The sequence below is a fragment of the Zootermopsis nevadensis genome, unplaced genomic scaffold (assembly GCF_977971745.1).
Source record: "Zootermopsis nevadensis isolate Lab colony 2312 unplaced genomic scaffold, Znev_1.0 Znev_ptg000004l, whole genome shotgun sequence".
In the NCBI taxonomy this organism is placed as follows: domain Eukaryota; kingdom Metazoa; phylum Arthropoda; class Insecta; order Blattodea; family Termopsidae; genus Zootermopsis; species Zootermopsis nevadensis.
The window spans coordinates 7,056,010-7,072,480 of NW_028259136.1; the positions used below are offsets into that span (position 1 = coordinate 7,056,010).

Genomic DNA, 16,471 nt, shown 5'->3' on the forward strand with positions numbered 1-16,471 from the left:
AAAAATCCTTTGCCTCTGCTGGAATTAGAACCATAGTGGTCCAGTCCATATCAGACAATATACTGACTGATCTATACCAGCTCATTCTGAAATAACCACATGAATACCTCATTGCAGTGGTCCACGTTCTTTTAAATTTTCTGTCAACCTGTCCAAATTAATGCTTCTATTGACAGCAAACTGATTGAGTTGGCCAGGCAGATTCTTCTTAGTTGTGCCATAATCTAAACTGACCAATTCTTAGAAGCTGATCTCAAATTGAATTTAATTCATATATATAAAAATGTATAACTCCAGCATGCAAAATGTAGGTTGGGACACCACAGTCAATAAAGTGAAGTGAATGACTAACTTCTTCACAGGTGAGTTACGTAGTTTATAAATTCCATACACGTGAGCCAAATATCATGGTCAACATTTCTTTTTTAATTCAGGAGCTAAATATACAAATCTTGGCTAGTTTCAAATTATAAAATAAAAAATGAATTGGGTAAATTAAGATTCATCTGGCCTGAAGACAACATACTAGAGGGTCCTGGGATAGACGATTCCTGGTCAGAGTAAGAATTTTACTCTGTCATCACTTCCAGGCAGCTAAAAATCCCTTTCCTTAGGGCTCAAGTGACCAGAGTATAAGTGATCATTCACCTCCACCATGTGCTGGGGTTATAACTGCTGCTACGTGATTTGAGAGCAAAGTGCTTACACACAGAGACAAATATATCATCAGATACCACGCACATATTTTATTTCACCATTTCCTACGTCTTGAGCATACAGTGATCTCTTGTAAACATTTTTCAATGTGCAGGTAACAGGCCACCAGTTCTTTCACAGCCTGTAGGTTTAGGCTTCAAACAGGGTTAAAAGTAAACATTCTGTAAGAAACTACTATAATAAGTTTGTTATTTGCAACAAACCAGGTGTGTATTGGTAACACTGGAGGTAAAGCAATGAGCCATATGCTTGCAACAGTGAGTGAAGTGTGTGAACATTTGCCAACAAGTGTAGTCGTGCCTGCTCCCCAGCTAGGGCGCATTATCATGCAGTTCTCTAGTATAACATGTTATTATGCTACTTGTTATTTCACTACTCATGTGTATGATACTTTATTATATGCTATAGTGCATTGTGGACATGTAGCACTTTTGTAGGATGCAATTGATTTGTCTTAGTAGAATGTTTTTCTTAAATTTTTGTTTTACTCACAGAAATATGAGTCCTTGTCCAATTTTTCTGATTTTCCCCCAGATGTGTTAGCTGTGGAAAAGAAATAGTTTTGGCATGAGAAAATAAACCACAAGAGTGTAATGAGTGGGATATAATTTTGTAGAGTGTAGTTTTGTGTTGTTCAAAATCAGGATTCGGTAAAGAATGCTATTTCATGAAGTAGATGTAATATAATATATAACAATCACTGAAAGATAAAGATAAAAATAAATTAAAATCATAAAATTGTTGTAAAACAATATATTTCAATTCAACATAGGCAAGTCATGAAGCATGCAAGGGGAAAATAAGAATGCATAAAATTTGTGGTTGGAGAACCTCACAAGAAGCAACCATTTGGGAGATGGACAGACAAGAAGATAATATTAAAATAGGTTCAGGGAGATAAAATTTGAAGGACTAAACTGAATCGAACTATCTCAGTGTAAGGTCCTGTGGTCAGCTGCTGTCAACATGACAACAAACCATCAGGTCCCATCCCCCTTCCAAGAAGTCGTGAATTTCTTGATCATCAGAATAACTATCAAGTGCTCAAGAAAATTCTGTATTATGAAGATAGAGTCTATTCAGTATACTAAGATTGTTTTCAAGAACAGAAGCATAGGAGGAAAGGATGCTTAAATGGTAAATCAAGGGACAAGTTTCTTAAGACATGTAATAAAATAATGTAACAGAATATAACAAATGAGCTACTCATACAATAAACTCTTTCTTTATAACAAATGTTAGAGTTTACTTGTAGTTGTTTAGAGTTTTAAAATCATTCTTAAAAACGTCTATTTAATGTTCCTAGTAGTTATTATTTTCCTATATTTTAGTGTAAATATTTTGCAGCCATTCTTGCTCATAGGTTTTTGCAGCTGGAGTTCTTTGGCTTTTGGGTGAGAACAGTGTGAAACGTTTCGTGTTAATCAATGTTTCTGTAAATATCACAATTACCATTTTTAAGTCCTCCAGAACTGTCCCCACCTTATACCCACCTTTAAAATGGCAACTGAAATGTTTGCTGAAACAATGGTTAACACCAAACATGTAACATGGCTCTCACCTGAAAGCTGAAGTTATATAACTTGCAGTCAGCAATTTAAAAAAAGTTAAAATGGTTTAAATTAAATAGTTTAAAGTTTAAATGTCAAATTTTACACAGACTTCCCCAACAGTATAAACAAATGTAGAGAAAATTATTTTACATTTGAAATCCATTATACTTAAATATGATCTTCAGTATTATTTATAACAACCTATAATCAATAACATCATAATTTATATGAATATAGCAAATGGAATCATTTACGTAGTTAAAACAATCAAGAGCTGCAAGTCACATGCAGTTCTGTAGTGTAGGGATAGTGAGTTGTTCACAACTAATTTCAAAATGTAAACTTGTTCAAAATTTCAGATCTGCAGTAAAAAGGGCACTGTACAAGTCTAAAATATGTGCAATAAATATAAGACCATCTTCATCATTATCATCACCATCATCCTCCTAATTACAACATCACAGCAGGTATTTTATGACAAAGCCTTGTCGATTCTCCTCTGTGTGCTGTGAGCGCTTGTGTCTGTGTTCATCCTTCCCTACTCCCTTTTGTGTTTCTTATCATATTTGATATCCTTAGTGATCATTTATTCAGCATCATTAATTATTACTGCTGTCATACTGTTTTGAACATTTTACAATTTTTCAGTCACATTATTCTGGCTGACAAACTTGGAACAGATGTATCTTAGGAAGTATGGTGGGACAGTGTAGATCGGGTTATGTGGCTCAGGACAGGGATAGAAGTGGCCGGCCCTTGCAAACACAGAAATGAAACCATGGGTTCCATAAAAAGTGGGGAAAGTCCATACTGCAGTCAGCTTCACAAGAAGAAATATGATCAGTGGAATTGGTTACTAATTCTGGTTCCAAAACTAATTCACTGTATCTCTACCCATACTACCTATTTATATATCCTGTATGTTGAGGAATTTGCAAACAATATCACATATATTAAGCATTATAACATACTCTTCTGACTTCATTTCTATTTTATGTGGCTCAATTGCACTATTTTCTGATTAACAGTTTGAAATTGTTTGGTACTGATACAAATATGAACATATGTGTATGTATCCTTTGCACCATTCACGTCTGGCGATTTTTTGTAATGTGTCAGGGAATTATGAATAACCCTGTATATTACTATCATACCAAGAATTTTCAAACTCTTAACCAAAAATTATTTCACAGCAAAACAAGTTAACATAAAAACTGCAATAAAAAGTCACTGAAAGAAATTGTATACAAAAGAGTGAGTGTTGATGTCTGCTGGTACCGAGAATAATTTGATAGCAAAGGTAACATTTCCATTCTGTAGAATTGTGTGTCTTCTCCCTTTTTACACATTTCCAAGTTCTTAGCTTAGGATTTCCATTAATTAAAAGTTTCCCACCTCCTCCACTCCATTAGTTTCATCAACTGCTAATTGTATCCTTATTAAATGCTTTGCACATCCAAATTTTGAAGTTAATGCTTATGTCGACTAAATCTCTGGCGACAGAGCCCTAGAACTTAAGGATTCAATTCATTAATCTTTTCCATGCTACTGGTTCTTTTGATCTGGATGTATTTGGTGTTTAAACGGATCAGTGAAAGTGAACTGCGTGTAGACTTACTTTCCCCAGCTGAATATCAAAGCAATACTAACAGAGGCGTACAACCCACAAAATTCATTGTTACGTAATGTTTTTATTCTATTCTATGGCCATCTCCAAACAAGCCCAGCATGCTAGCACATGAGTTAAAAATATATTGTGATCAGAAAATAACTTGGCATATGGCTTACATCACAATTATAGGAAATTTTTAGCAATTCTTATAGTAACTGAAAATACATTTGATAATAGATTCAACTGCATGACTTTAACTGCTACCCAGAATTAAGACCTTAAATAAATGTTTTCAGAAAGGCATGGCCAAGACTTCCACTGCAACTGTTACAAGCTGCTCGTAATAGTTGCTCACGCACCAATACTCTGCCCATAGTTATAATTTATTGGTGAACTCTAAACTTATATTATCTAATTATAATATTGAGAACACTAGATTTGTAGGACTGGAAGTGTGTGCAATAGGAAAGAAGTGTTTTTATGAGTTCTGGAAGGAACTCATTGTATTAACAGTAATCTCATTAATTTTGGAATTATATAAATTAACAAAGTCATTGAGAAGGACTTTATGAAACAGAACAATCATATGATAAATGAAAGATAACTAAATCCATACGTGAAACTCTCTGCAGACTCCGAGTTGAACAACGCCAGTTCTGTTCACACATTACAGAATGTTTCAGTATGAATTTGTTTACTAAACAAATAAAACAACAAACAGTGCATTGACAACATTATAAATTACCAACACACATTATAAATAGTAAGGAAACAGAATTTGACAGCAGGTATACTTTATTTCATTGCCAGCAGAAGGTCAAAGTTGTTTCTTAACTCAAAATTATTTACTTTATGCTTTGAGAGATATCTGTAAAGGCAGGTTTCATCTTGTAACATTTATTACATCAGCACGGAATGTACACTACTTCACAGAAGTAGCTATTTTATGCCAGTAATTGGCTAATAGTCAGTGATAATATTTAGGGCATTCAACTGTAACATGAAACAATATGATATTGAGATAATAAAACAGTATATTTCAAATATATTTCATAACGAAAGAAAAACATATATTAGCTTAATAATTATCTCAATTCTCTTCTTAAGCCTATTTTGTCAAAATTAAATATTTTGACATTCAAACATAAATAACAAACAATTATTTTCCATAAGGGAGTTGCACTCTTTTTATTAAGATAATGTTGATTTTAAGGCTAAGGGTAATAATAATGATAAAAGTAATGAGTATAAAAAAATGACATGAACAGGGATAAGTGAATAATATTTGGTCAATTAATTACGTGTTATTATTGATAAATCAATTAATATTGTAGCTGATTTGACAGTGTTCTTGCTGATGGCTGTGCCTTCTGTTTCCTTTGTTATTCACAATGTGTTGGTCCCTACACACCAGTTACTTACACTGTTCAACGTGTTCAGGTGGGGTAACTGAACGCTTACTAAGCCATTTCCAGTTTGGATTTCCTGTTCTCACAAGAAAATGACGAAATTCTGCTTCAGGTGTTGGGAATTCATGTTCTGAATCATAATGATATTTGCAATATGTCCTGAAAATATAGAGAAATAAATGTTCTCCCACAGAGAATAGCAATGAAACTGACTACTTCATCAGACTCCAACTGGATGGCAAAATAATCTAAGACTGACTCTTCCTATACAGATACAAAGAACAAAATTATATCAGCAGATTATATATCATTATAAAACTAATATTTAACGATATTAATATGTCTCTCTGAATATTTTTATATACTGTTTTACAGTAATGAAATCTAGGAACTGGGAATCTAGGAACTAAAGAAGGGCAAAGGATAAGCTAGGAAAGACCAGTGCCACATCTGCAGAAAGCTGGAAGATGTCAGACAAATTATCTTATATTGTAGTGAAACTGCAGGTTGTACATATTATTTCAAGTACAATACATGACTGAACTACCAAGAGGATTTTGTTAAGTAAGATAAAAATGAGAACGGTGAGTGCATAAGATGGAAACAGGACAATTTATTACTTTTATTATAATCCCATTTGTATTTGTATTAGAAACAAGTATTGTATTTGTGCTATGATATGTTCTACATCCTTGGATTAGACCTGTGAAGGATCAGTGGAATGTAAATAAATTCTATTCTATCCTAATCCAACATTGTTTACCAAACTATAATGAAGAACTCATTGGTGAAATGCAGAAACTTTGTTTTTTCATGTTATTTTTTATCTTATGAATAACAAATTATTATTTAAGGACTGAGCAGATTTTCAGTTTCTTGGAATCAATGCTCAAATGTGTTACACTTACCACTCAGGGTGAATCCTCCAATTGTCTCCTTGGAAAAACTGTGATACATTTACCCCTGGAAATGAATTACATTTATCCAGTAATGAACAAAAATAAGCCTACATGCTTCACAACTCAGAAGCCCACAATCCTCAAATTAATTATATTATCAGCTTGCATAATATGAAAATCCATGCAGTATATATAAGCCAAAAGGTTCATAAAACATTTGAGAATAAACAGTAAAATTTAAGACCTTAATAAAATCAAAACCACATTAGAGTATCAGAAAACAGAGCATTACAGATAGCCTGGCTTGAGTGGGAGAACAGATTACTTGTATTTAGGAAGTGCCTATTCAAAAACTAAGAGTACTGGTTGTCTTAAGATTTTTCTCTTTTCCTCAGTTCCTTCTGGTGAATTTCCAGATAGCAACACAAAAAAGGCCACAACTGCTTCCTCACCAGCGCTTTAAAGTTCCTCATTATTCCATCTCATTTTAACCTAACTCACATGTACAGAATAATTACATAACCTATAAACCACCACACCAAAATTTTGCATTACAATCATGTTTTTCTACAACAGTCTTGTCCTCTTTAAAACGTCTGTGAATGGTTTTTAACATACTTTCGAAATTCTACATGGCATTATAATACCCAGCACAGCTGTGTTCTGTGACAACACCAATTTTAATTTTCATACACAGGAATGAATAAACACTAATATCTTTTTGAAAGGCATGAATGAAAAGTGTCCTTAACAAAATTTGACTGAAACACAAGAGGAATCTGACTTTATTAAACTTATATCTCACAAACATAAAGTTACTTACCCTCAGCATACTGTCGGCGAATTTCTACTTGTGCATTGACAGAAACCAAGCCATAGTGATCAGGCAGAGCAATGACCAGTGTAAATGGGGTGTTTTCAATACCAGTGTAATAATAATGGCGCTTTGTATGTGAGACACGTTTCTGAAATTCATCATATGATAATTATTACACCAACAATATTATAACTTCACTGAAAATAATTCCATTGCAGTACATTACTTTGTTTCAAGTAAAAACCTGATCAACTTGAATTAAATAGTCTTAGTTTTTAAAATATCATCACCTGTTGCTAATATGGCTAAAAAAAAGTGAGCACCATAATCTCTACCTGGAATACATTGTTCTCAATCTGTGCATATGCTTACCATATCATCATAATAATACTTGACTTCCAGGGTGGTTGCACCAGTACTTTGATTAATAACGTCACTTCGAAACTGGAAAAAATAAAAATTAAAGGACTCTTACCACCAGGTAGAACTTTGTGAAATTATTTAGTTATCAATAAAGACAATACTAGATTGGTTGACAGTTTTCCTATGAGGTGAGTGCCATATCTGTTACAGAATAAGGTCATTGTTTCTTTGAATATAGCTGAAATTTCCCTCGTCTCAGCACAATGCCATGATGGTAAAAAGGGGCATGGTGGTAAAGACACATACACTCTGACCATGGAACATAATAAACATAAGCATTTACATTACAGTTACAGCATGTTAGACATTTTCCAGTGCTTTAATCATTTTTATTTAGAAATAGATAATGTTGGACATAAAATTTGTGTCGTGTTAAGTACATCCAATATCATTACTGTGCCTAACCTCCTCAGGTTGCAAATGGAAAAGATGGCCTCCAGATATGGAGGGTGGCTCTAATTATATTAAGTACTCAGTCGCAGACAGTTGAAAAAGTAGTCCTCCAGCTTGGCAGTTGAGAAGGAGGCTAACAGGCCTCATAGTAAAAAGCTGCATATTATGAACATAGTCACAAATTGGAGAATAATATTAAAATTCATCTTAAAGAAGCAAAGCATGAATGTGTGAAATGGATTCATATGGTTGGAAGGTTCTTATGATTGTGATAATGAATTTTCAGGTTTTATAAAAGGCAGTGTGAATTTCCTGAACAGTTCTACGAATATCAGATTCTGAACACATTTGCCGATTTTTAATTTTATATACAAATGCATCTCAGACAATGGGCATGCCCTGTGTAAATGCAGTGCAAGGAAACAGTCACAGACTTTTAGAAAATCATTTACTTGAATGTGTAGCTTCATATTCCAGACATTTTGAACCAGAAACAGAGGCCATGTAACCATTGGGTATGAAATGGGGCTGAGCCTGACCACAACGTGAATGAAGTGGGGAAGAAAGAAATCCCTGCCACTGACAGGAATTGAGCCCTGGGCATGTACATCTTAGTCACTCTCCAGACCATTCTTAAGCTCCCTCCTATGAATTATTTTACTAACTTACTTCACGTAGTTTGGGATTTATATCCCTCGCTTCTCTGTGATCATCCACCAGCTCAACCTCGGCCATATCCACACTGTTGTAGCTAGGCTTCAGAATACCCTGGAACTGAAAAGGATGATACATCTGTCAGCACTACATTTACAATACTAATTGTTTAAGTATTATACCTCATGAATGTCATTTAAAGAATTTACAAAATCTGTAAGTCAATATCAGAGAAGAAAACAGATTTTTAAATATCCTGTTTTTGGTAATTGGATTAAGTGATATTATGAGATGAAAAGTTATTAAGATATTTACACTTATAATATGTAGGAGCAGAATACTCATCTTTGCTGTGTTAACCATGTTATCCTGGCTAAAACTTTGAAAAATTAAAACTAAAGCCTTCTGCCTTAATTTCATGGTTTGGCAATAACAAATGCACTTTATGTGGTTGGTTTTGCTATGTTTCAGTTTATGGGGTATTAGTGAATCATACAAGTAAGATGAAAGACTTTTGATTTTTTCAATGTGTTAGCTGGCTAACACGGCTAACATGATTAAAATTATAACTACGCCATTTATAACATGAATTACAGACTGAATATTTTTCAAAATAACAAATAAAGTCAAAGGTGAAATTATTAGCAACAATCGATAAAATTGTCAAAATATAGTAATGCTTACATACCCAATAGTCAGCAAGATGCACTTACCACTGGGCGGAGGTCAGGATGTGTTAGTATGTACCCATTGTTTGTAATTATGAATGCATATCCATTTACTCCCAACTGAAAAATTAAGTAAAAATGTTTGTGACACTCATTTATTCTATTTATTATATTTTAAGAGGTGATTTGTATACAACATTTTCACAGCCTACACTGAATAATGTTAGCTTTGTACCCATCCCACAGATTTCATTTATTTACCAAGTTCTCTATACAGAACACTGTGTCAATCTGACACTGGGTCCCACAGATGGGCACAACTGCTCCACCAGGGTTGTTGTTGGAGTTAAGAAGGGCATTCATGATGTCTCTAGTGTGTAGTACACACTGGTTTTCACAAAAGTGACACATATTGATGTTTGTAACTGAATGACAGAGTGGGCAGCTCACTAACAAGGTTCTGAAGAAGGAAAAGTAACAAGTCAGTACCAAAATTAAGCATACACACCTTATGTGGCATCATCAGCTTCTGGATGTCCTGTATTGGAACATCTGTGCCTGCCACACCCAACAGACGTGCAATTTTTGTCTGTGCCACAAAAAGGAACAGAAACAAAGTAAATTACTTTGAGACTAAGATTTATGGTGGCTCTAATACTTATAACAAATGCCACACTTTCATCAAATATTCAGCTCACTGTACAAGATAGTATAAGAAATAAATTTCATTCTAAGATGTGTAAGTACTAAGGACTATAACAAGTGCATACATTACATGAAAATAACTACAATAATAAATAAAGTAGTTTAACCCTTTAAAGCCAAAGCTTGTATAAATTCATACCACAAACAAAGCACAATGCATCTCCATTAGAAAGATCAATCGATTCTACAGTCGCACCAATGCCCTGAGGATGAGAACAGCGTAGTTCTCAAAATGTTGATGGTTTCTTCACCAGTTCAACCTACACGGCTGACAACCCAAAAATCAATTGATATATTCTGTTTAAGGAATTAATTGCTATTTTCTGACAATTATACAAATGCATAAATACATTCTGCGGGTAAAATTCAGACTTACTGATCATTAATGCAGTCAGTACATACTCTTGCAACTGAACTTTAAAGGGTTAATGTCACAGTTCGCACAACAAATAATTTTGTGAGTATGCTAACTGAAGTGTAAGATTAGGATTGTGGCCTCCACAGTTACAGATTTAAATCTGTGTGAACTATACTCATGGAGCACACTGAGAGGCAACATGTATACAAAGAATCATCATTCAGTGTGAAAACTGAGAGAAATTTCTGCTATATGAAGACAGTAGTTTAATCTTATGTTTGAAAAAATTATTTTCTTACAATGCTTGATAGATGTAGATAATGAAAATATAAACTTTCTTAGCAGATATATGTGATACCATTTATATTTTTGTTTCTATGAACTTAGCCATTAGTTCACATCGTTTCTTGTTTTGTACTATGCCAAATAAAATTTGTGCACAAATAGATTAAGGCACCAAAAATTTTAATAAAATACTTTTAATATTACCTAGAACCTGCACTGAACTGTAATAAATTTATGACAGAACTGAAATCCATAAACTTATTATTGCTTCACTTCATGTATATACAGCATACATTTTGGTTCTTCGAAACTGCTCATCAGTGTTACTGCATCAGATTTTAACTTCATTCACAAGTCTAAACATTTCAAAATCGATGAACATTGTTTCAATACAAGATGTTTCAGAAGTCACAAATTCTGTAATATTTCAATGGTCAAAAAGTTATTTAGACCAGTCTGTATTGTTCCCAACTTATTTTTCATGATCTGAAGAAATTTTTAACAGAAATCTTCATACTCACCGCTGTGAAAACTTCAAATCTTACAGAACTTGAATATATAAAAATGATCTCATCTATCATGATCCTTCAAAGTTGAATTAGTTTATTCATAAAATTTAAATATGTGTTCAAGTAAATTAAATCAATATACAGGGTCATTCATAATTCCCTGACACATTAAAAAAATTTCCAGACTGGAATGGTGCAAAGGTTGGTAACATACGACGTGCGCTGCATCGTTGGCCACTCCGATCACTTGACTTGATGCCATGTGATTTTTCTTATAGGGGCACGTTAAAGACCAGGTCTTGTACTGCCTCTGCCACGGGATCTGCCTGAGCTGTGAAGATGAATCATCGCTGCCATCTCAAATCGAAAGTGACATACTATAGCGGGTGTTGGCGGAAATGGAATATCGGATAGACGTCGGCCACACCACAAAGGGCAGACACATAGAGCATTTATGAAGTACGTAAAATAAACTTGGAGGGTTACTACTCTTTCTATCGGCATGTCATATGTTACAATCCATTGCGCCATTCAATTCTAGCGATTTTTTTTTATGTGTCAGGGAATTATGAATAACCATGTATGTATAAACACACATTCAATTTTCTTAAAATAATATAAATTAACTCCCACTTCTGATTATTTTATACTTTTACTTTTATTCATATTTTTTTAAGAGTAGTGCTTGTAGCACTAAAAATAGGCAACAACTAATTCATCTTTTTTTAATCAGTTGAAAGCAAACACTGTGGAACATCTTGCATAGAAATAAAGTTTGGGCTACCACCCAAAAGTTAATTGATAATTAAAGACACAGACTGTCAGTATTCTAAAATAATGCTAATGGAAACAAATACACACATGTACATACAAAAAGTATTATATAGTATTATATGCGACATCAGCTGTGAGCATCTAAAGAAATACCCATGCAGGGTTGAAGAATCTAAGCAACAACTACATAGTGAGAGATTAATTTCCAAAACCTACCAACTCCAGTTACATATTTTTAAGAACTTTTTTTAAAAATAAAAATACTACTGTTCAAGCCTAGAAGTACGTAAGGAAGTACTGTAGAAGGATTTAGCAGGTTTCTGTAAGAAATAGTTGTAACTCTGTTTTGGCAAGACAAATTCTAGCTAAAGACTTGACAGCATAAGAGGCCTATAACTATTATGCCAAGCATATCATTTTACAAAACAAGACAACTTTTACTGCAGTACATGGAATGAGCATTCACTTGCCAAAACAAGGTTGGTAAATACTGTATCAACTACAGAAGTTAATTTTTTGTCTTTATAAATAGTACCTGGCATAAAGGAATAAAAAACAACTCTTAAATATTTGTATAACCCCCAACAAAATTCAGTAAATCTGTAATATGAATGTCAACTGCATACAATCTAACAGTGATTTCATTACAAGTGTAAAAAATGAGACCATAATTTAATGTTTAAATATAGTTTCTAGAATTTAAAATTTATGAAATTTCAAGACCTTTGAGATGTAAATTTTTACTTCATATGTATTTCCCAAATCAAACAATATTCTCAATTAAACTTATAAATTATTAACAAGCAAATCAAACTTTTTTTTCTCATTTTCCTGAATTTATATTCTTGTTTGGATTTTTATAACCTCAAAACATGTTTCAAGTCAGTGCATTTAGTATCATTCCTTAAAGCCCTTAAATATGCCACAGTAAACTTTCTTAACAACCACTTTAATAAATTTTAAAAGAATGAAAGTCATAATGATCTGGCTAACAAAGCCCCAAATTATGCACACTATTTCAAGACTACAATTCTCAGAGTTTATGATGCACATTCATAACTTGTAAACATTTTTCTTAGTCGCTCAGCTATCATTACCTTATATTTTACCACCTGTGTCTTTCGTATCTGCACTGAGAACCACCCCACTGATGAATACCCCCAACTGAATGGACTATGTTAGTCAGCAGTAGGATTGTCAGTGATAAAAAGCACATGCCCATTGTGGGACTTGAAGCCAAGGCCCCAAAACATATCTAATCCAACCATTTGCATACCTTCAACTACATGAATACTAGAATAGCTTACAGAATTTGTAATGTCCTATTTTGAGACACATGGCTTAAGAACAAAGAAAATTCACACCAAGAAGTGAACTTCATAAATTCTCTTATATTTACAGCAGTTGGCCATTCTGCTTGTTATAACTTACTATATTATTAAATTTTTCTACCTAGATCCAGGTACTGTTATAAAAATAAAATAATTGCACCCCTGCACAAAGGAGGTATCAGATGGTACCACTACATAAAAATCATTCAGTATACAAATTTGGGAGTTGGTAACGTGTTGGAAATAAAGCTTCTCAACTGATGCTAGAGTTAATGGTAATAGAATAAACAATTATATACTCAATACCCTACTCAACATGGACGTCAATATAACCAACTAAATATTCACGTTACAAAATGGCAAAATAACTAATTTGAAACAATTTTACTTATCACATAAAGTAATAGGGTTCTGAAATGAATAGTAGAGGGATCCAGCTTATTATTCCATTATAAATTCAGTATATTGATAATTTTATAACTTAAACTGCCAATGCTTTTCTAGGGCCAGAATGTCTCTTGAAAACAGGTTATAAATTTATTACTGGATTGCTAAACATGTCATAGCTTCACAGTAACTATTCATTTTTAGGACTTTTATCAGACATTCTCAGCTGCCATGTAAGTGCTAAGGACTAGATTTCCTTACTGTGACAAAATTAACTCAGTTTTAATATTTATTGAAAAGACATACAGCAATACAAACATAAACACAGACAATAAATTTAGAAAATACTAAGAAAAGAAACTGTTTCCTGTGGGCTAATGGAGAGAATAAGGGACATTTATGCATAAAAGTTCATTTACTTCCTTAAGTAAAATGAATCTTAAAATGAACTAAACAAAAGTAGCATACAAAATTGTAGGTTAAAAACCTGTACCCCCTTTACATTCTGAAATGGAAATTTGTTAGACCTCTATCATTATGAGGTTCCACTAACTGCTTAAATAACAAGTTTCACTCCTTTTATATTTTGATAAACTACTCTAGTTTACTACAGTGTACTATTTAACAGCTATCCTTGCATGCATTCTAAAAATAAAACCTTAACCTGTAACTTTAGGTGATTAGGAAGGCATTGATTGTATGTCTACAGACAGGAGTACCATTTATTTTTTATTTTACATGCACTGTATATGACTGGATTCCTCTGTATTCATCAGCAAACCTCTTACTTTACCATGGTTACTGTAAAACATATTCAAAAAACAAAGACTCTATGTCCCACTACAGCACAGTATGTGTATGTATATATATGGTTCTATTCCATTCACTGAGCCATGACTAGTAATGGCAGTCTGATGATAATGAAGATATTTTAAATGAAAACAAAGTTCTAATTTTCTAATTAGCTGAGACTGTCTGTTACCTCCTCAACTACCTACAATAATAGTAGTAACTATCACCACTTAATAGATTTGCTACATAAAAACAACTGAGAGTCAAACTGATTTAGTTCTGTCTACCTCTCTTATTTTTTCAACCCAAATCGCCTCATTTATGAGAATCCGTTCAGTGATGTTCTGCAGACAGGAAAATGAACATGACAATAATATCACTGAGCTGAAGAGAACAACATTTGTAATTGTAATGAGAAAAACACACTGGAGGTAACAAAAAACAACAAAAATTTAATAAATCAGATTATCACCACTGCAATTATTTTCCACTATGTCTGTTTTACACTTTCAAACATTAATATTGAGTGTACACAGAACACCATGATTTCACAACTGTGTCATTTATAAATCACTTTTAATTACATTCAAAATATCTTATTTTTGTTCACTGGGGAAGGCAGATATGAAAGCAGAAGGTACAATTTCCCAAGGTATCAACATGTAAAAAATAAGTAGCATTCTCTTAGATATTACAAAGACATTCCACTCAGGACAGTGAAATTTAGAAGAAATAACTCTGATTTCTAATGCGTAGATAACGTGCTTATTACAGTGAATCCCTAATTTAGATAACAGTTGTGAAACCGAAGTATTATCATACCAGATGTATTTATGTTCAAAATGCAAAACAAATAAATCATAATGTAATGTTAATATTATGATAATAAATGACACTATTGACTTACATTAATGTACTTCTATTGTGATAATTATTTAATTATATGAAACCACAAAATTAAACAGCATGACATTAAGTTATGTGGAAATATATTATATTAATATAATATTTATAGTCATACCGCATTCTCCCTCTGGTCAAAAACAGGCATTGAGACAGAGGTCATAAGCTGATACTTCTGATAATCTTCACTTTCTTCATCGTTGTCCATTGCCTGCATTCAAAGAGAACAAAATACTGTGGTTTAATATTACAGTAACAGGTCCTTTGTGCTTCACATTCATGTGTACAATTTTAAATTGTGTAGTGAGGAAAATGCACACAACAAAAATCCAGACCTTGGTTCCAATTGTGGAAAAAATTCTTATTAGTGGTAGATTAGGAAAACCATTTCACCACAAAAGAAAAGGGGCATGCACTGTCAAAGCATCCTCATAGACTGACTACTTGGTGTTAGCACATATGTATTACAGCAATAACCACACGTCTGAAGGTCACATCAAGATTGTCAGAATCATTATAAAAGTCGCTATTACCCTTCTTATCTTCTGAACGTATCTCCGATCATGTTCTTCATTACTTATGTGGTTGTTATGAAACCTGTCTCTAAAGTATGTTTCATATATTTCTTTCTGTTCTGTACACACTCTTTTTTCCCATAGCCAGTCTGTCATTTTAGGATCCTGCAAACCAAATCACATATAAAATGCATTCCACCATACATTTATCAAAGTAATTTCATATGTGCTTACCCTCTGTCCCTAACACTCCTTGTAGAGTATTGTGGCAGATTTTTAGTTTTAAGAAGTTCTACAGCAGAGAAATAAACAGAAAAAAAATAATTTTATATATACATAAAATAATCTCCATTACTCTCATAAAAGAAGTAACAGACTTCACGTTAAAGAATCGTCTGAGCATAGAATAATACTTTGAGCTCTTGTTATAATATTTATGTAATAATAAAACAAAATGAGAGGTAAAGTCATTCCTGTGCTAAACCACCATTGTTTAGTGAGGTAGAGTTTCACACCTATTTAATCTGTGCACTAAAGGAAGACATGTGATCATCTTCAAAATCCATGTTGTATTTAATCATCTAAAAATCATACTTACTGTTATATCAGCATAGACAGGTGTCCAGTTAATGGGATGTTCCGTTTTTGTTAGCACAAGGGGACGAGCCATGACAGGTATGTAGTGCAACACTTGTTCTCGCACCTCAGCTAGAGTACTTAACGGTACATAGTAACCTGTAACAAGTTTTAAAAATTTGTTTTTAAAG

At 33.2% G+C, this 16,471-nt stretch overlaps 1 protein-coding gene across 5 annotated transcripts in view; it reads right to left on the reverse strand.

The window, feature by feature from the left end:
• stj (voltage-dependent calcium channel subunit straightjacket) overlaps positions 1-16,471 on the reverse strand; it is a 41,556-nt gene that overhangs the window by 11,347 nt on the left and 13,738 nt on the right. For 3 of the 5 annotated variants that reach the window (XM_087343006.1, XM_022086763.2, XM_022086766.2), the window contains exons 9-20: positions 16,303-16,439; positions 15,723-15,869; positions 15,308-15,400; positions 14,574-14,630; positions 9,654-9,734; positions 9,191-9,265; positions 8,493-8,597; positions 7,380-7,451; positions 7,014-7,155; positions 6,200-6,254; positions 5,305-5,450; positions 1,210-1,260 (exon numbers count right to left, since the gene is read on the reverse strand). In XM_087343006.1, coding sequence (XP_087199132.1) covers positions 1,210-1,260; positions 5,305-5,450; positions 6,200-6,254; positions 7,014-7,155; positions 7,380-7,451; positions 8,493-8,597; positions 9,191-9,265; positions 9,654-9,734; positions 14,574-14,630; positions 15,308-15,400; positions 15,723-15,869; positions 16,303-16,439 — 1,161 coding nt within the window. The remainder of the gene's footprint in view (positions 1-1,209; positions 1,261-5,304; positions 5,451-6,199; positions 6,255-7,013; positions 7,156-7,379; positions 7,452-8,492; positions 8,598-9,190; positions 9,266-9,653; positions 9,735-14,573; positions 14,631-15,307; positions 15,401-15,722; positions 15,870-16,302; positions 16,440-16,471) is intronic. The other 2 variants (XM_022086765.2, XM_022086764.2) reach the window with 2 other exon arrangements.